The sequence below is a fragment of the Sebastes umbrosus genome, chromosome 19, assembly GCF_015220745.1.
Source record: "Sebastes umbrosus isolate fSebUmb1 chromosome 19, fSebUmb1.pri, whole genome shotgun sequence".
NCBI classification, from domain to species: Eukaryota; Metazoa; Chordata; class Actinopteri; order Perciformes; family Sebastidae; genus Sebastes; species Sebastes umbrosus.
Genome location: NC_051287.1, coordinates 20,106,344 through 20,127,140, shown reverse-complemented (window position 1 = coordinate 20,127,140; position 20,797 = coordinate 20,106,344). Strand labels below are relative to the sequence as shown.

General features: G+C 38.4%; 2 protein-coding genes across 6 annotated transcripts; both read left to right on the top strand.

Annotated features, from left to right (window-relative positions):
- Window positions 1-4,229: 4,229 nt before the first annotated feature.
- On the top strand, window positions 4,230-10,970 carry slc35e4 (solute carrier family 35 member E4). Of its 4 annotated transcripts, none has more exons than XM_037752216.1 (3): window positions 4,230-4,385; window positions 5,350-5,963; window positions 9,311-9,828. In XM_037752216.1, exons 2-3 carry the CDS (start codon window positions 5,369-5,371, stop codon window positions 9,826-9,828), a joined length of 1,113 nt encoding a protein of 370 aa, XP_037608144.1. In that variant the 5' UTR covers window positions 4,230-4,385; window positions 5,350-5,368. The 4 variants fall into 4 exon arrangements, with proteins under 4 accessions (XP_037608144.1, XP_037608146.1, XP_037608143.1 ...); XM_037752218.1 differs by lacking the exon at window positions 4,230-4,385 and adding an exon at window positions 4,520-5,134; XM_037752215.1 differs by lacking the exon at window positions 4,230-4,385 and adding an exon at window positions 4,520-5,252.
- Window positions 10,971-14,011: 3,041 nt separating this feature from the next.
- Window positions 14,012-18,263, top strand: smtna (smoothelin a). 2 transcript variants are annotated; one of them, XM_037752223.1, is made up of 8 exons: window positions 14,012-14,373; window positions 14,968-15,046; window positions 15,306-15,381; window positions 15,488-15,619; window positions 15,707-15,740; window positions 17,182-17,299; window positions 17,427-17,578; window positions 17,725-18,263. In XM_037752223.1, the coding sequence occupies exons 2-8, from the start codon at window positions 14,984-14,986 to the stop codon at window positions 17,870-17,872; spliced, it is 723 nt and encodes a 240-aa protein (XP_037608151.1). In that variant the 5' UTR covers window positions 14,012-14,373; window positions 14,968-14,983; the 3' UTR covers window positions 17,873-18,263. The 2 variants fall into 2 exon arrangements, with proteins under 2 accessions (XP_037608151.1, XP_037608150.1); XM_037752222.1 differs by having other exon boundaries at window positions 14,965-15,046.
- The last annotated feature ends 2,534 nt before the right edge of the window (window positions 18,264-20,797 follow it).

Below are 20,797 nucleotides of genomic sequence, written 5' to 3'. Positions count from 1 at the left end.
TCCCCAAACTTAAAGAGGAACTATTATGCTCATTTTCAGGTGCATACTTTTATTTAAGTTTTCCACTAGAACATGTTTACATGCTTTAATGTTCAAAAAACGCATTACTTTTATGTGCTGCAGCACCTCTTTTCACCCTCTGTCGGAAACGCTCTGTTGAGCTCCTGCACAGTCTGCTCTGATTGGTCAGCTGGCCCACTCTGTTGTGATTGGTCAACTGAATCAAACTCTTCGGACTCCACTCCAGCTCCGCTCTAACTAGCTTTATTTGAGGGCATGCCAAACTACTAGGCAGGTATTATGCAAATGTGTTACTTGGTGACATCACCACATTACGGAAGAAAAGGCGGGACTTCTAGCAAGGCGTTTCAGGCAGTTCAGGAGCAGTGTTTCTATGGGGGAGAGTAACTCCCTTTATACATTTTTGAGACCTTTTACATGCACAAAAAACTATATAACACACTAAAGGAATGGGAATGCACAAAAGCATAATAGGTCCTCTTTAATGGAACAATAAATGGCTGGAGTACCACTTCAGATATCTTAATTCTGAAGTCCCACTGAAGTATTAGTCTGCTTAGCCGGGGGATTTTCTTCAGCAAGGAATAATGTTGGTGCTCAATGGTAATGTTAGCCTTAATTATGTAATGAAGTAGTAAGTCCCTAACCTCTGCATCTAAATTCTGAGATTCTGTACAGATTATAGAAATCCGGCAGGGTATTTTTTCTTTTGAGGGGATTTACATGTTTACTTCAGGGTGAGTTTTATTTTGTTTATTTTTTCCCCCAAAATATCAGGGTTTGTCATCTTGGTAAGTAGCCACAAACTTGTTTTTTCCCCTAGTAAAAAACAGCAGAAATTGCTAGCTCTATGAGTGGTTTCTATTTTAAGATTGCTTTATTTGGACATGTCAGCAATAACACAAGTCAAGTCAATTTCATTTGTATAGCCCAATGTCACAAATTTGCCTCAGGGGGCATTACAATCTGTACAGCATACATCACCCTCCGTCAAAACTGCACAGTCACATGAGAAGAAAACACTCCCAAGACCGAGATGTGTTTTATGCAGCGCAAAAACTATGTTTTGGTTACAGTATTCCATTAGTTGAATGATAGTTATGTAAAGAAATCCAATTTATACACATCAGTCAAGGACCAGAAAGCAATTGCAGAAGGCTTAGCAATACATATGCCGAGGTTTTTGTGTGTACATTAGTAGTAAATATGCATACTATAACCAATAGTAACCTATTTATTTATAGCTTTCATCTTACTGTGTATTATAATAGGGCATGATATACATGATGGAACATGTATAATTGCCTGGTTGCTTTTGGCCTGTATATAGCAAGAATATAATAGAAATAGAATTGCCTCATGTATAATTACTGTTAGAAAATCTTGTTTCACATTACTTGAACATTCACATTTTGGGCACTTACTTAAACTCTATATGTGTATACATAATCTTAAATGGAGTCAAGATTGTGTACCGGTTATTGGGCTGTTGGGGGGAATGAAATTATGAATATAAGTTCATAAGATATGTAATAATTACGATGCAAATAAGGTGTTGTTCAAATAAAGCACAATGTTATGTCAGGTAATGATACATGCTACATAATCTCTCATAGCATCATATAGCTATGCATGGTTTTAGAGTGCTACTGTAGTGGACAGCCTCTTCACCTAGATCATAGTTCGTGGACTCTTACATGATGAAACATGATGTGAACTCACCTTTTGTGCCCAATGACCTCAAAAAATGTTCTATTTTTGAGCTCAAATAAAAACATAAAGCTGTCACCGTGCTGTTGTTCACTGTCAAAACAATGTTGTCCATCTCTTTTAACTCACAAGGGAGAGACGATACAGAAGACGTCCAGAGAAACAGTGTCTGTCATGTTGCCTCGAGGTCACCAATAGATTTATCTTGGGACAATGTCACAAGCCTGGACTGAGGTTGAATGTCAGCTGCTGTCATAAGTGCAAAATAACAAACCAGACAACTGAAATGTCTCATCTGACAATAAATAAAAGCTGTGCTAACTCAGTTTTAAGATATGCTAAAGGAAATGTGCATATCTAGACATAGTTTATGCTTTCACCTGAACTCAACTGTCATCTACACATAAACCACATCACAATTGTCATGGTTGATATTTCAGTTACATTTACTCTACACCCTGAAATAGCATGATTAACAAACCTCATGTCCTCATTTAGAGAAAAAAGGGATGAAGGAACATGGGGTGGTAAGGTTGCAATGATGTCTAATCAATGTTGATGATGTTTGTCTATTCAAACAAAGAACATATGCATTCTTTATGAGTAATAATTAGCATTTTGCAAATGAAACCTTGCTGTTCCTAGCTACTGCATGTGTCCTAACTCACCCTGAAGACTTCATGTGATGAAAGGAAAGTTCCAGTGAATTTTTAAGATTAAGATTTGGCTTTGAGAGCAATGAGTGTTTTCTCTAAAGGTGATATTGAAACTACAAAGCAAATCCACAGCAATGCCTACTATTGATCACAACAGTATCATTTTGGTGTTTTATTCGAAGACAGAAAATTGGACTCTACTACTTTTAGCCAAATGCTTTATTCATAAGGCAAAATTCTTAAAGACCCACCCATCTTCATGTGCTATTATGATGAAACTCAACTCTATATTAAGTCCCTTAAATTAATGGAATCTAAATATACCAAAGATCTGTTTATATTACTTGAAAATTATCTGACCCTATAACTAACAAATCCTCTTTTTTTAACTTTGTTTTATTTATGTCATGCTTTGTTAAAATGTATCTATTTATTTTGTATTTGTTGTCTGTGTAAATGCATTATGTCGATTGTGATATCTGCTCAGTTTTGAGGATGATAACTTTGTTATTGTAATGATTTTTGCCTTACTGTTTGTAAATTCATTAATCATGTGGGGGGGGGGGGAAATGATGACAGGAAATACAGGAACGCAATTCATCATTTTCATTGGATGATTCATGACCATGTGAGGCTCCAACACTTCAAAACCTGCACAGGAGAGCGGTTACATTCATCTTGCACCATGCACGGAATAATAATAATCCGCCCATAAATGAGTGGCATTGCCCTTTAAAGCTGAAGTAGGCGTGATTAGCAAATATGATTTTAAAAAGTTATTTTTTATACAAACAGTCGCTATACCGTGACAGTAGTACATGAAACAGGTAACCTGAAAAAAATCATGTGCCTTTGTGTCCTCCGGTGCTCTTAACGTTATCTGCAAGATTTCACAGACCGGAGGAAAACAAGCAGTAAGAGCTGATCTGAGGTCTGCTGTCCAGCTGCCGTCTCTGAGCAGCTGTCAATCACTTGCGACCAAACAGTCAAACTAGGCAGCGCTGATCAAATATGAGTCAATATTATGTTACTGTAATGCCTATTTCTCTCCTCAAATGTTTTCAGAATCATCTTGTAGTGCACGGTTTAGCTGTAAATTGAGAAAGTTTGTGACGTGGCCGCCATTGTAAAATCTGGTGAAGGAACGCCAAGTTCCAGTCACATGACCGGAGCACAGCCAATAGGAACGCTCTCTCAATGAAATGACCTGTGATTGATCAAAGTCTCCCATCACGGGCTAGATATTTTAAAGGTCCCATATTGTAAAAAGTGAGATTTTCATGTCTTTTATATTATAAAGCAGGTTTAAGTGCCTTATAAATACTGTTAAACTATCAGAACGCTCAATATACGGAGAAATACACACAGCCCGTATTCAGTAATTGTGCATTTGACACAAGCCGTTAGGATTTCTGTCCATTTGTGATGTCACAAATGTACAATATTTAGACCATTACATGGTTTTAAACATAAACATTCTAAATGTGTCACCGTTTATTTCCTGGTTGCAGTGTATGTAAATAACATCAGCTGACAGGAAGTACACATGGACCCAAACTGTTGCCTAGCAATGCAATTCCGTTGAAATGCACTAAAACGGAGCGTTTAAGACAGAGGGGGAATACAGGTATATTCAGGCTGACAGTACGAGGAAAATAAAGTGTTTTTTGAACATTACAGCATGTAAACATGTTCTAGTAGAAACACAAAATACAAGTATGAACCTGAAAATTAGCATGATATGGGACCTTTAAATCCTGAAAACAGAGCCATGAGGAGGAGCAGAAGTCTAGTTTTCTCTCAGAACACTTGCATTACAATATGCTGAAAGGTTATTATGGATTTGCCCAATGATGCCAGAAACATACTGCCTACTGCAGCTTTAAGTGAACTATCCAATGATACTGGAGCTCGTCTGACAGACAGCCCGGTGACCGACTGACGGAGGTTTAAAGGATGCTGCCCGCAGTGCTGTCAAGGTACTCGTCGAAGAACAAGGTAAAAAACACGAAAGCTTCATACTCTGAGAAAATGTCACTGGCCAACAGTTATGTCGTCGGGTAGCTAACGGTCACTTTACAACTGTAAACTAACTGTCAAGCCAGTGTGACGGTTGTTTTTGTGACCGTTAGCTCCTCACTGTTGTTATGGAAAGGGTTGCTAAGCTAACGTTAGCTTAACCAGCGCGCGACCTCCTTCCTCACTGTTGTTATGGAGAGGGTTGCTAAGCTAACGTTAGCATGACAACACGAATGGTGTCAAATGACAGTTTGTAAGCAGACGGTCAGGTAACGTTAAAGTACCCTTTTATTCTGTCAGACAAAGGCATTCTTGTGTTAGTGGTACGGTGTAACATGCGAGTTGGTGTTAGTGAAGCAGGGTTTCCCTCTGCTGCCGTCAGTGCTCGGAAAGGGAATCACAAGATCTCCTCTGGCAATGAAGTAAGTTGCTATTTAAAGCCAGCAGGGAGGAAAAACGCTGCCTCTGCGCAGCCTGGTATTTATAAGATTTATTTACAGGCATATCCAGTGAGTAAGTCGACCCATGATGTTTACTACAGGGAGGTTTTTGGTGCATCACAGTGAAGTCACCGTCACCGTCAGTCCTTTGCTGCATGTGTCTGGGTATTAACCAATCCCCTCAGTCCCCGTCGTGGAGAAGGCGCGTACTGTTTTTTCCAAGCCCGCCCTGAACAGCTCATTCCTCCTCCATGGTCCCAACAACATATGTCATTCTGCCTGCGCCGGGTAAGTTACACAACCACGCAAAATAGAAACACGTGTCTGTAGGCGGTGCTGCTGCAAAAATACAGGTTTACTGAACAACAAAAGACTTGGAGGAGGAGGAAAAACAGCTGTGTCGCAGGTTATTATGGCGGTTTATAGCCTCAAGGGGTGCTGGTTTGATCATGCGTTTCACTTGGAGATGAGAGGTAGAGACTCAACATGTGTTTTCCTTTCAGAGAGGACAATGATACGAACATGATCAGCGCCGATGGCTTCTCAAAATGCGAGGCGACTCTGCAAGAGAGAGGCGGGAGGAGGAGGCCACCTGCAGAGATGCTCCATCTGCTGTCAGCTGTGATTGTCTGGCTGGTGACTGGGACCACCATCTCCAGCCTCAACAAATGGATCTTTGCTGTTTACAACTTCAGGTACCCTCTGCTGCTGTCAGCTCTGCACATGCTGACAGCCATAGTGGTGGACTATGGGCTGATCAAGCTGCAGGTGATCCGCCACAGAGGGGTTGAGGAGCAGCACCTGACCCACAGTGCTAAATGTAAGGTGTTCCTGTTAAGTCTGACTTTCTGTGCAAGCATTGCTTTTGGGAACATGGGTCTGAACTGTGTCCAGCTGTCCTTTGCACAAATGATCTACACCACCACTCCGCTCTTTACTTTGGCCATCTCCACGCTGATCCTGGGCAAGCAACATCACATCCTCAAATACACAGCCATGATGCCCATCTGCCTGGGAGCCTCCTTCAGCATCATGGGAGAGGTCCAGTATGATCAGACCGGCTGCATCTTTGTGTTTGCAGCGACCATGCTGAGGGGTGTCAAGTCCATTCAGCAGAGTGAGTACCACTTTCATTGTCTCACTTCAGTGTTTTCTGTAGGGTTCAGGTTCGGGTGACTTTATTTGTACCCGTAGGTAGATTTGTTTTGCAGCAAAAATAGAGGATGACATCCGTATTGACAATAAGGTAGAGCAAAGACAAGAGACAGACATACCAAACACATGACAAAGAGTACTCAAAGGCTTACTGGGATCAGGACCCAGCAAAAAGAAGGCCACCAGAACAATATAAAAAAACACTGAAATATCAGGACAAAAAAGACATAATAAATGAGAAAAGGGATAAACTTTCCATAAATATTTGCAAAAGCTGCTAGGACTTATTTAAATGAACAATTGCAGCTGGGACAAAGCTGTTGCTGTAGCGCTTTGTTCTACACCTTGGGACCCTAGGGATGATCCGATTCGACTTTTTCAGTCCCGATACCTGGGCTTTGGGTATCGGTCAATATCGAGTACCGATCCGATAGCAGGGTATAATTGATAAGTTGTATGTCTCAATGTGTGGAAGTGACTGGGATAATTCTTATGTGTGTAAGGAAACATCAGGCTTGACTTACACATTGCTTTCCTAACTTTGTAAAACAAAATGTAACAAATAAAAATTTACTGAATTGTTATTTATTATTAAAATAATAAATCATGCTCCAGTAACTTGGTAAAAAAAAATTCAAAATGAACAGGAATTACAGTTCAAGTGTAAACCTTTTTAATGCAGGAGCAAATTGGTCAAAACTTAAACAGGAATTCAAATTCCTCAATATAATGCACAGTATATGGTATAAAAAACATAGAATTGAATTGAATAAATCTGCCCCATTGTCACCGATATCCGATGCAGCTTATTTTCTGTCCGACGTGTCACCTCCGACATTTATATTTTGTTTTTGTTGTGTTATTGTTGTCGCTATAGAAAGTTGCCTTTTGTAAGTTAAATACGCTTTTTATTACTGGAAATTTCATCTCATTACATCAGAGTTTATTTTAGTGTTTCCCCCTGGACACCATAGCAGTCTGTGGTCTTGGAACTTTTTAGTGATTCACTCCTCAGACTAGTAACACACCCACACATTGAGGTGGAAAAGCACAGCATATTGCCTGGTTTCTTAGGGAACATGATACAAACATCAAGAGTGAGTTAGAATGGGCAGGGTTACATCCTGGGGAATGCTGACTGGTAACGTTGGTTTTTCAAAGAAAGGCAGAACTTTTTCACAGTCATCATCTGGTCAGCTGATATTATTTTATTGATTTAAAAAGTGATAGGTTCAAGGAAGCTTTGTAAAGGTTTTTATTATTAGCAACCCATGTTCTCTGTTTTTTGAATAGACTATTTATACAAACTGTATAAAACACTGTTTAGTAGCGGATCAGTTAACAGTTTAAAACATCTTGACTTATTTTTTATTAACATTGATAATGTGTTTTGTCTTTTTCTTTGCTTTTTACTGAGTGGATTATCCAAAGTAAACTATCAATACAAAACAACTAGGGCTGCAACTAACGATTATTTTCATTGTCGATTTAATCTGTCCATTATTTTCTCGATTTAATCGATTAGTTGTTTGGTCTATAAAATGTTGAAAAATGCCGATCAGTGTTTCCCAAAGCCCAAGATGACGTCCTCAAATGTTTTGTTTTGTCCATAACTCAAAAATATTCGGTTTATTGTCATAGAGGAGTAAAGAAACCAGAAAATATTCACATTTAAGAAGCCACATTTTTCATTTTAGCCGTAACATTAATTAGCTTTAAAATGAATCTGCCCCAGTGATATGTGTCATTTTTACCGGAGACAGTCAGCTCAGAATATCTATCTATATCTATATGTTTTCCAGTGCTCTTTGCTAATAAGAGCGAGCAGATTTGTTATCGTCGAAGCTTCACAAATCCAAAATGGAACCGGCTATTCAAACCAGGGCTTTAGTTTAAGTGAACATGTCCTGGGAAAGAGACAGATTCCTTTCTTGAATAGATGTCACATGGGCTGCCTTCACACAGTTATCCAATGTTCTCCTTTATCTAATGTTCTGTGCTCTCACAGAAGCATTCGTGGAAGGAATTGCTTTAAAGTTGGTTCAGTATGCAGAGGATTAGTTTGTATAACATCATTAGTCTCCACAACATTGTAGTTGTCAGAAAAGAAAAAAAGAAGGTAATGAGACTCTAAAATATATAGAGGAAGAATATATAGAGGCCCTGTATTGTTACATCACACTATTAGCAGATATTCAGTTTTGCTCAGAAGGATGTAATGTAGGAGCAGAGGGGCACCTCGCGGTTACAGGCTTGTGACTATCGGGTCATCAGTTCAAATACTCCAGTACGGCTCAGTGTCAAGCAGTACCAGACTGCAGACGTGTGTTTAGAAAGTTGTCAGTTTTCTCTGTTAAATGAGGGTAACTACATATACAGGAAATTTAATTCCTGCTTTTGCATTTAGAGCAGAATTTGTAAACAAGGTCCAGCAGGTCAAAGCTGCTGCCCCATTACTTTTATTTTTAATCATGACTAAACATTTGAGTCCATACCGAGGTGCCAAACCAACTTGATGATGTTGTCTCAAGTTTCAACAAGCTATTTTCATCCTCCTCTCACTTGTTTGTTGTCACAGTTTCCACTTATAAGTTAACTTTTCTCTTTGGTAGTGCACATGTTTTTGTTTAAAGGCCTGGACTCAAAGCATTTTCACAGCTTTGGCACTGTATGTAAACACTATGACGTGTTTATATATTGAGTGAAGCAACATCAAGAGGTTTTATAGATGTGTTTTGCTTCCTACATGTTCAGACTTCAAGAAATATCACGTGTGAGCTTCCAAACAGGAGTTTTGCATAAGTTCCTGCCATGTTCAGACAGCTTCAGAGCTCGTTGTCAACTTTTGACTGAGCTGATTAGTGAACAGAATAGAGTCTGTCCTTGTTATGTTGACTAGATAAACACAGCAACCCTCTGTTTAATTCACCTGAACAGTCCACTAAAATACTGAATGTTTCTCAAAATATTTGAGGTGAGAAACAGGTCTTGTAGTTGCAGAATTTGATATTTCTTCTAAGTAGGAAATGCAGTCAAAGAAAAATGAGTTTTGTTTTTGACATCACTCTGGTCTTTTGCTTTATAGTCAGGTTTGCAACGGGCGCGACATATTGTTCTGTGTTAAATCAGGTAGAGAAAATCAACTTTTAGCAAGCTATCTTTCTCTTGTTGTTGTTACAGTTTCCCTTATAAGTTTACTTTACTTGAACACACGTTGTAGTGCATGTCTTGTTTAAATGTCTCCAGTCAAAGCTTTGTTTTACACGTGACACTGTCAATGTCAATAAACACATTTCTCTGTTTACTCAGGCATCTTACTTCAGGAGGAGAAAATCAACTCTGTGTTCCTGCTCTACATGATGTCCATTCCCAGCTTCTGCATCCTGGCCGTGGCAGCTCTGGCCTTAGAGAACTGGGCTATGCTGGAGTCGCCGTTCCACTACGACCGCCACCTGTGGGTCTTCATCCTGCTCAGCTGCCTGGGCTCAGTCATGTACAACCTAGCCAGCTGCTGCGTCATCACGCTCACCTCAGCCGTCACTCTGCATATCCTCGGCAACCTGAGCGTGGTGGGAAACCTGCTGTTGTCTCAGCTGCTGTTCGGCAGCGAGTTGTCCGCCCTCAGCTGCGCCGGCGCCGTGCTGACATTGTCCGGCATGCTCATCTATCAGAACTCGGAGTTTATCGTCAGCTACCTGGACGCGCGCAGGGCCAAAGCTGAAAAGGATTTTCACGCTGCAAGTGGAGAGGACAAAGCTAGTGCATCTGAACCAACATATCATCATCAGCAGAGAACGGAGGGGAAACAGGAAGACAAGATAGACTGAACTGAAAGGATGAAGGAGAGAATAAAATGCGTGGATAAAAGGAAGAGAACACTGGCGTGTCGTAGTGTGTCAGTGAGGTGAAGAGCAGCGGAGGGAGTGTGACCTTATATGGCCATCATCACTGATGATGTGATCTTTTTTAGTATTTTTTTTTTAACTCCCTCACTAAATCTCCCCTGGTCACACAGAAAGTAGAGTCTGCAGAGAGGGAAAAGGTTGCCTTTATGTGTCGCGATGATAGTTGGATTCTCTCCTTCATCTGTAAATCACTCATACATAGCCTATAGCGGTATATGCATGCACGAGCACACTAAACTGTTTGATACCTCATGAGGTATTCACACTGTCACTCATACTACACTGTGAAAACGTTCTCATTGACAGAGGGCTCTAATCGATATTTTTTGGGTGGCTGTCGTGGATATTTGCAGGCTGCAGAAAGCCTTGTGTGAGGCTTAGAGAGCACTCCGCCTCAAATCTGAACGGGCACAATTTGTATAAAAAGTATATACTAATGGTACTGTTACCTGACACTCACCTGGCCCTGTCATGGTAAGGGACTGGGTTTTTGGCAGCTTCTTTTTTGTTAGTATGTGAAGCTTGTTAAATAAGGACGCTAAATCTTTAATTTAGAGGCAGACGTTACAATGAGACTCCTCTTATCCTCTACCGAAGCACACTCTTAAATAAGAGGCTCCATGTTTTGTCCTCCCTTACGAACCTCAGTGTGGCTTCCCACTTAAGGCCTAGATTTTGTTCTCAGGCAGTCTCTGTAGAATTAGTCCAATTATTTCCATCTTTTACGACATCGCAGCTCGCCTCGATAATTAGGTTCACAAGTTCTCTAAGGAATGTCACTCAACTTTAGCTGTCTTTTCCCTGCGGAAGAGATGAGGAAAAAAGATTGAGATGTCTTTTAAGGTCGCTTCTTAAATCCCAACCAATGTCATCTGTTAGGTTTAATTTTTAAACAAAGTTGGTCACCAGCAGGGTCTGAAATTAACATTTTTTCTCTGAATGCCACTGTGGCAGGCAAGTAAAGCCTACCACTCAGAAATTTGATCTGCAACTTTTGAAATCTATGCGCTAAAATTAAGGAATAACATTTTAGATCTGATGTCAATGTTCGATATATTTTACATAAAACATTATATACATGGTAAATTCCAGTGTTCGAATTACACCATGGCTTCCGGGGGAGCCCTATGTTTCGTGGGAGGGAGGGTACTGTACAGAGTACTGAACTGTACTTTGTTATTGTCATTTATAGTGGTTATTTGCATAAAAATACAAATTTCAAATGATTTATGATTTATTTAAAAAAATTCTTGGCAAGCTGTTAGGAAGTTAAACCGGTCATAATTCTCTCTCTATTATCTATTTTGTATTGCTGTGAAAACATCTCTTACAAACAAATGGATTTATTCAAGTTTCTCGCCAAAAACGTAATTTTACAAGATTACATTTTGAACACAGCATGATAACGTTGTGCTGCCCAGCGGCCTCTAACAGGTAACATTACTAGCTGTCCTCCGTTTGATTGCAACACGGATTTGTGGTTCACAGTGTCACATTATCAAGAGAAAAATAGGGTGCGCCCCACAGGTTTAGTAGTAGTAGCAACATGTTGAGCGCTTTTTTTTTCTCTCCGCCAAACAAACTGAAACGTGATACAGCGTGCGTTGCATCATTGTGCATGCGTAACTGTTGGGAAGCATCAATAAGCAGATTTCGATAGTCTCAGAGGCATGAGATGCCAAGGAATCGAACAACTAGGAACCAACAGAAACCGATTCTCTAGTCCCATCCCCAGCGTTTTCCCTTTCCTGCCAAAGTGGCGGGTGGCCTGACGATTTTATCCATATGACAATTTACCTGCGGGTACTAATTTCAGACCCTGGTCACCAGCACATCTAGAAAAACTGACCTCTGCTGGACAGTGTTATGTTTTCTCTCAGTATTTGAAGAGCATTTTATTGACATGATTTTATTTAACTGACAAAACACATTTTATTCCCCTTTTCTTAATATTTATGTGAAAGAAAATATTTATTTTTGAATGACTGTAGCAGTCGCTGGCTTTGTAATGCTGTAGATTTTGATCCTCAAGTGTCTTGCACATGCATACATGTAATATTTGACGGCGCTAGTCTCTCCTGTCCTCCCTCTCTCTTTAGAGAAAAGTCCGAGGCAGAAGATTGCATGCCGCTGCTCCTGAAAGCATCTTAAATGATCCAGGATGTCTGGTACTGTGCACTCCCTCCTACATGTATGGTGTGTGCCAAATGTCTTTGAAAGCTTGTTTTGGTCCCACTGGTTCTGTCATTGACCAGACGCGAACATTTCTCTCACATACAGTTTGAGTTCTCACAAGACGACAACAAAGCCATACGTCAAAGATTTCTTTTATGACACCCGCCACAATTTCTTTATATTTTGCCATAAAAATAACCACAAGCAGGGTTGTATTTTGCTTCATGTATCACTGTTACATGATAATATTTCAAGGGTGCCATTCTTAAAGTTACATTGTCCGGAGCATCATATATGATGCTTTTCATAATCCCCCAGTCAGTTGAAAACAGTGGAAGAAAGATATTAAACGGTTTTATTTTGCACTTTGATAAATAGCTTCTTGGTTTAATATTTACAGGGTTTTTAGGATTATGTACAGCAGATCATTTCACTGGTTTTACATTATTGAATACCTCAGCTGTTATATAGGACTTGTTATGTTCATTGATTATTAACTATTGGACTGAGATCAAGCAGCTTTTCAATAACCACAATACAACTGCAGCATGTGAATGATGGATTCCACTGTGTTCACTTCAGATCACAGATGTCAACATATTTTAACATCCTATGATCAGACCGCCATTTGTTTTAGTTTTATCTCATTTAAAACGGTCACAAGCTGGTGGAAGTTTGGCTGCTTGTTCTCGTGGATATCATGTCGAGTAAAGAAACTGTTGCACTTAAGAGGTACGAAGACGTCGCTGCCTTCAAAGCCTACGGTTCCTATGTACATACTGGTTTTAATTGTTTGCAAAGCTAGTTTGGTGTAAATAGTTATTTTATGATAATAATAATAATAATAATAATGTATTTTATAGTCATATATGGCTGGTTGAAGAATGAAACGTTTGCCTCATGCCTTATTTGGACATACTGTAGATAAGGAAGGAGTGATTTGATTTGTCATTTTGTCAAAGGTTTTTGGATTCATACTTTGAATGCCAACAGCAGCCGCAGTGGCTTCTGTTTAGGGGCAAAGATGTGAGCGATCCATATACACATGAGCTGCAATTGCTTGAATAAAAATAAGTGGACTGAGTCAGAGTTGTTGCTCTCTCACTGTTATACCTCCTGCATATTTTAACTGCATTTTAATTTTAATTGATTTAATTTTTTCCCTCTTAGATTTTGAATGTGTGAATACATGTTTATGATATTTCTTTTTGATGCTATACAAGGCTCTTTTTAATTGTTTTTATCATTTAATTTGTTGATTTTGATAAAGCATTTAGCCTATAAAACAGTGGAAAACGTCCATTGATAATCCCCAGATCTCTAAGTGACACATTTAAATTGCTGTTTCATCTGACCAACAGTAACAAAAAAAAAATCAAGAAAATAGAAAACATTAATTTTTAAATCATGTAAATCATCAAATCCTCACATTGGAAAGCTGGAACTACAGTAGCGATTATTTTGTATTTTTTTCTTCATAAAATGACTTGAACAAGGAATTGACTATGGACATTGGACATCAATCACTTAATCAATTAATTCACTAATAGTGTCAGCATTACATGCCTTTCCAGAAACAGGGACAAGCCTTATTTCTGACATGTCACCGTATTCAACCACAGGAGACTAATGTGAAATCAGCATGTTGTAATACATTGTGAAGGCTATTTTGAAGCAGCTGCAAGTGTTCACCACTCGGTGGAGCAATTTGCCTGCTTTCTGATTTATTAGATCGTTCTCTAAATCTGCCTCAACTATTAAACACTAAATAATCACTGCTGAAGTTGAAGAGTGTATTTTGCTAATGGTCTTTTCTTCCAGATTTGTTTGTGTGTGTGTGTGCTCTCTCTGTATATGTCTTGTACAGATTCCTCTCTTTCTGCAAACAGAGTGCCACTTGGTCAGCCTTTTGCCTCAATAAGGCAGTGCTCCTCACTTTTTCTCCCCCTTGTTAACTCTTTGTTTTCCAGCCTAAAGAGTTGCCTTCAGCATCATCCAAATGAAGCGTAACCAAGTGAAGATTGTGATGAAGTTTCACATGACATCATCCAGGATGCAGTGACACAAGGAAGGAGAGACTCTGCTGAGGGTGACAGAGACTTCTCCTCTTCTTCCTCCTCCTCTTCCTCAATCTTGGGTGGTTCATGTAAGCAACCTCCACTCTGCTCTCCAAACATCCATCCTTATGAAGCGCTGCGGTGTGAGGTGTGAGCTCTGCAGACCAGTCTAAAGGAGGATCAAGGAGAGGCTAAAAACTTCTAAAGAAGACAAAAGTTTGCATCTTGAAAACAGGTGAGTGACACCTCAACAGCCACCACATCACTATTATCAGTGTTTGTTTTTCACATTTGTATTACTTAATTCTTCCTATCGTGTGCCATCAAGCTCTGCTGCGACTCCTTCCCCGTGTCTGAGCGCATAGTTGTACGCTGTTATCAGATTCTTTCAGCAATAGTCTCGTTCCACTACATTACTATATTTGTACGTGTTTTGCCCCCTCTGTGCTGCCGCACTCAGCCAGTTGCTGAGATACACTGAGGGGTGCTTCAGTTAGACAAACATTTCTCTGCACGGCTGCTCAGTTTGCGTCTGTTTAGACTCACACAACTGTTTACATTTGAATTACTTTGTGATTTTATGCTCCGTTTGTGACACTGTTTTAGTGTAAATAATAATGTCTGTTTGGTCTGCGTAAATAATTCAAACATTTCCAATTCTTATTCAGGCCAAGTTGCTGAATTTGCATGTGAGAAAGATGCTTCGCAAGTGTGTTTCTGCATGTTTGTTTGCCGTCTTTCAGTTCTTGTCCTGTTAAATATTCTCAGGGAATGTAAATATGTGTCACTATAATGCTGCTGTGTTTTGTTTTTTTGCACCATCCAGTAGATTTCTCTCTTCAGACATGGAGTCAAAAACCAGCGAAGAACTGGCTGCCATTGAGGATGAAGAGGTTCTCAACAAGATGGTGAGCCAATGGCTTTGCGTCTCTTAGCGTCATGTATGTTTAATGTCATGCAAGCAGTGTTGCAAGAGCAGGAAAGGAGTTGCCTTTGTGCAAAAAGAGAAAAAATCTTATACATAATCTAAAATGTTCAATTCAAAATCAGCCTTTTGTATTTGCTGTGCTGAAGATTTTCTGTCATCACTCTGACACTTATCACTTCTTATTTTTGAAAATGAGATGACCTTTAACCCAGTAATTAACTATAACTTTGTCTTTTTAGCTGGATAATGCAACAGATTTTGAAGAGAGACGGATGTTACGTGCTGCGCTGAGGGACCTGCTCAAGAAAAAGAGAGGTCAAATCTGATACTTGTTCACATGCAAGTTACCATAATTCTATCTCCATTATTCCTCTGATGCTTTGCTTGATTTCTAAATCCTCCACCATCTCTCGCTCATCAGATAAACGGGAGAAGGATCGAGGGTCGAGGCAGCAGGACCTGAGACAGCAGGGCCTGAGCAAAGGAGGGACGACAGGCGGGGGGGCTGTTAGCGTAGGCAGAGCATCCATGAACCAGCAGCCACCGACAAACAGTAGGTTTAAAAAGACGCTCTGGGACAGCCTGTGTTATTTGTATGATTTACTTCTTGATATTGATTTTTTTTTCTGCATCTTGTTAGAGATGCCAGGCCAGCCCTCTCCATCAGCAGGCAGGTGAGTCTATTGGATGGCCAGTTTTGCATGTTTGGGTTCATTAGATTAAAAAAATCATTCATTTAATCCCCGCCATGCCCGAATAATTTGCTTCTTTTTGCAACTTAATGACCTTTTTATTAAAACAATGTTGGCCTTGAATGCAAAACCGTTTTTTGAAACTTAAGTAGCCTCTAGGGATGCACCGATGTCGGGCCGATACTGACTCAAATAGCTGAATCGTATATCAGTGACATAAATCGGGCCGATCTAGTCAATTGAGTTCTATATTTATATACTATATACATTATAAACTGGAATTTTAATTTCTGTTTAAGTTTTGACAAATTAGTTGCTGCATTAAGAAGGTTTACACTTGAACTTTAATTCCTGTTCATTTTGAAGATTTTTTTTTTACCACGTTGCTGGTGTACGATTTATTATTTTAATAATAACTAACTATTAGATGTAGCAAATTTACATCTATGTATTTATTTTAGTCAATCGATTAAAATACTTAATCACGATTAATCGCATGATTGTCCATAGTTAATCGTGAATCACACTTTTTAAAAATAGATTTTTTGATCACAGTCACTGCATTTAGCATAAAACATATGCTCAAATTATAACATCAGAACACTTGCCCAAAACTGCATGTGATCATCATAAAGTGAACATGTCTGTAAAGGGGAGACTTGTGGGTACCCATAGAACCCATTTTCAGGTCAAGGGACCCCTTGACCCCTTGACCCCTGGCCATGCCAGTTTTTTCTTGCCAAAATTTAGGGTAACTCTGGAGCGTTATTTAACCTCCTTCGCAACAAGCTAGTTTCTAGTTTCTAGTTTTATTATTTTGGAGGCTACAGCCTCCAAAATATTGATTGAGCGTTAATGCGTTAAAGAAATTAATGGCGTTAAAATGAATATGCGTTAACGTGTTATTATCGTTATTTGACGGCCCTAATTAATTTGTTACATTTTGTTTTACAAAGTTAAGAAAACAATGTTTAAGTCAAGCCTGATGTTGCCTTACACATAAAAGAATGATCCCACTCACTTCCACACAGTGAGGCATACAGCTTATTAATTAAACACATGGTTACGGATCAATACTCAGTATCGGACTATACCCAAAGCCCAGGTGTCGCTATTGGTATCGGGACTGAAAAAGTCAGATCGGTGCGTCCCTAGAGCCACATCCACGAAACATTACATGGTGTTAACTGTGAGGTGAGTCCTAATTTAATGTGGCGCCACTACTGAAGCCTGTCAGCATCATTGTGTTAACTTCTAACGGCAGCTTGTTAGCTGCAAAGCATAGTCTTCTTGTAGGTTTAGTAATCAACCAAAAAAGGAAATGAAACACTTCTCTTATGCAAAGCTTTTGCCAAGTTAAAAGATGAGGTAAGCCATACTTTTTGTGCATGTGTATCTCCTTGTCTTTGTTTCTCCTCCTCAGCAAGGCCAGTCCCGCCGCAGCCTCAGCCCAGAACTGTCCTCCTGCTGCAGCACCCAACGTTAAAAATGTCAAACAGATGCTTCTGGACTGGTGCAGGGCCAAAACCGAGCCATATGAGGTAAACATGCCCTGACTTTCTTTGTCTGTGAATTATGACCCAGTGTAGCTATACATAGCTCTGCCCCCTTATGTCTCATTCTCTGCCACTATTTCTTCTAAACGGATTCCCCTCTGGCGTGAAACAGGGGGTGACGATCAATAACTTCTCCTCAAGTTGGAAAGACGGCATAGCCTTCTGCGCCTTGGTGCACCGCTTCTTCCCCGACGCGTTCGAGTACTCCATCCTCAACCCCAACGAGCACAGGGAGAACTTCCAGCTGGCTTTCGACACCGCAGAGTGAGCTGTCATTCCTTATATGAAGAAGCAGATGCATCTTGTCAGGAACAAACTCGAGCAGTGCATTACAGATAAAAACAAAGTGTCTTTACAGTTCTGTGTCATAGTGACACTCTCTGTCTGTCTGTCTGTCTGTCTGTCTGCAGGAGGCTGGCCGGCTGCCCCCCTCTGCTGGACGCTGACGACTTAGTCCGGATGAAAGAGCCCGACTGGAAGTGTGTGTACACGTACATCCAGGAGTTCTACCGCTGCCTGGTGGAGAAAGGCCTGGTCAAAACCAAAAAGCGACCATAGAGTCTGACAGGTCTCATGATTGGCTATGATTTCATTTTTTTTTTACAATTAATGCACACATAAGATTCAAAAAGATAATATCATGCACCTTTTTCAATTGAATGTTTACATGCCTAATGTGTGGTGTTTGTATTGGTTTGTGCATTAGCAGGGACTACTGGGTGTCTGTGCTCTCAGTGGACAGCTGTGCGCTTAGGATCAGTACATTCCACTGAGATTACACATCTGTATTAATCCCAGTCAGAGCCATAGAGAATCTGGGAACAAATTGTGTGCTGTTGAGGGCCTGAGGGTGTGAGTACCACAGACACATTTTATAAATATCCATTCCATTATTCATGCTGTTGTTCTTTAACTATAGCTGATGGTTGAATTAAATGGTAATGTCTTCTATTTGCCTGATACAATATTCAGCAACTCCTCATGTTTTATTGAAAACTATTCGGCCTGGACTTTGTTATAAATGGTTCAGATTTGTGTTCATCTTGGGTTTGAGACTTTATGACCTTTGTAACAGAAAGCCTGTGTTACAAACTTGAGGCTTTGAGTTTAAAAGACATGGGGCGTTTACTGACAGGAAGGGTAAATTGTAAATGGTAGGATCCAGTGTTTTGTGAGCTTGACACTAGGAACTATCTCGGCCTCTGCTTTTTATCATCTACCTCTTGTGAGGCCCCTGACTTTATGGAGGTGCAATACTACATTTAATTTAATACTAAGGATTCCTTAAATAATTATAATTGCACCAGCTTTTCTAATGGGTATATTGACACTAGGGCTGTCCAATATGACCAGAATCTTATATCATGATATAGATAATTTCATATCGCGATAACGATATATATCACAATATAGCATGTTTTCTGCAGTTAAAAATAAATAGTCTATAACCGCATGGTAAAGCCTATTTTTGTATACTCCTGTGTGAATTAAATACTTGACAAATGAAAAGTACTTTTCTCATTTAATTAAGAACTTCAGTGCAAAATGAATATAAACAACATTTCAAGTGAAATTATGGAGGATTAAATGAATAAATATTTCCATACAAACATCGTTCGTTAATCACAATGAACTGAGTGGTAATGTGAAGTTTAAAGCGCAATCTTCAAATGATATTCCCTCAAAGTATTTCATCAAATTTTCTGAGAAATTAGAGTTAGTATGTACTTGTTATTATCAATTTAGACGTGCAATTGTATATCGCGATATCTCGATATGATTTAATCTCGATACGATTCCACTGAAAGACGATAATTATCATATTGAATCATCACCCAGCCCTAATTGACACATTGCACAGTTCATGTGCTGAATAATTTATGTACTTTACATAGGCACGACCAGAACTAAAGCTACTATTATTATTATTGTTATTATTATTATTAATAATAATAAAAATAAAATAATAATATTATATATTATTATTATTAATAATAATAATAATAATATTATATATTATTATTATTATTAATAATAATAATAATAATAATAATAATAAAAATAAAATAATAATATTATATATTATTATTATTATTAATAATAATAATAATAATAATAATAAAAATAATAATAGCCACATGTTATCTTTTTAAAAATAATCTGGAAAATATTAGGATAATCTCAATTTAAAGGCACAATTTATAACATTCAGCCACTAGATGCTGCATTCTCCTTCCCCCGTTCCATTGCATACTTCACAACAAGTGGTTGCCAGACACTAACCGTCAAATTCAGCCACTTTTTTTCCACACTAAGGTTGCGTCCAAAATTCCATACTAATAACATTCAGTCATACCATGCTATTTAGTACTCTAAAACAATATGTGAGATATTTTAGTGTGTGCGGATCCTTAGTATGAAACCAATAGTATGCGATTCGCATATTATCTAGTGAAATATTACAGTGTGCAGCATGAATATCCCACAATGCAATGTGGCAGTAACGACAACATCACACGGACAGCTCTGTAACATCAATAACACTTCAATTTAACTGAACGTATAAGATTTCACTTTGCTAGGCGTAATATATATATTTAAATTAATTCAGACTTTGATTCTCATCCACCACGGGTTACTATGGTTACACGTCTTCAACTGGCATGGAGGCTTTCAGGAAGTGACGACATAAATGACTGTTTATTCACACAAAAGTATGTTGATCTATAGTACACTTATAGTGCAAAGCATGCTGACAACATAGAGACACCACGCCATACCAACGTCGTTATACTATTGGCTCACAAGCCTTGTTAGAAGTGGGAACTCAATGTCAGATATCTTCCACAGATATAAACAAAACATCCATTTTGGACCCGTCAAGTTTATTTTTAATGATTAATTCACTTTATCTTTTTTTTTTTTTTAGGGAAAAGCCATACTTGTATTCGGCACATTTCTAAAGCCACGTTAGATGTATTTATTTATTTTTTTTATAATAATATTCGTTTATATAAAAATGTTATCAATAAGACCTATAATAATGAAATTACTACATTTAATCAACACATTATATATATATATATATATATATAGTCTCTACAAATATACATACATATACATACATATATATACATATACATATTTATATACAAAAATATATATATGTATATATATATATGTAAATATATTTATGTGTGTGTATATATATATATATATATATATATATATATATATAAATATATTTGTGTATATATATATATGTAAATATATTTATGTGTGTATATATATATGTGTATATCTATATATATATATGTATATGTATATATATGTATATGTATATATATATATATATATATATGTATGTATATGTATGTGTATGTGTATGTATATATATATATATATATATATATATATATATATGTATATGTATATATATATATTAACATATAAGCACTAAAATGTTGTTGTTTTTTAAAGCAG

Excerpts from the sequence above, each read along its gene's own strand:
- slc35e4 (XM_037752214.1), top strand. The coding sequence starts at position 5,333 with ATGTGTTTTCCTTTCAGAGAGGACAATGATACGAACATGATCAGCGCC. Across the intron at positions 5,964-9,310 it reads TGTCAAGTCCATTCAGCAGA|GCATCTTACTTCAGGAGGAG; the intron begins GTGAGTACCACT and ends CTGTTTACTCAG.
- smtna (XM_037752223.1), top strand. The coding sequence starts at position 14,984 with ATGGAGTCAAAAACCAGCGAAGAACTGGCTGCCATTGAGGATGAAGAG. Across the intron at positions 15,620-15,706 it reads CCAGCAGCCACCGACAAACA|AGATGCCAGGCCAGCCCTCT; the intron begins GTAGGTTTAAAA and ends GCATCTTGTTAG. Across the intron at positions 17,579-17,724 it reads CTGGCTTTCGACACCGCAGA|GAGGCTGGCCGGCTGCCCCC; the intron begins GTGAGCTGTCAT and ends GTCTGTCTGCAG.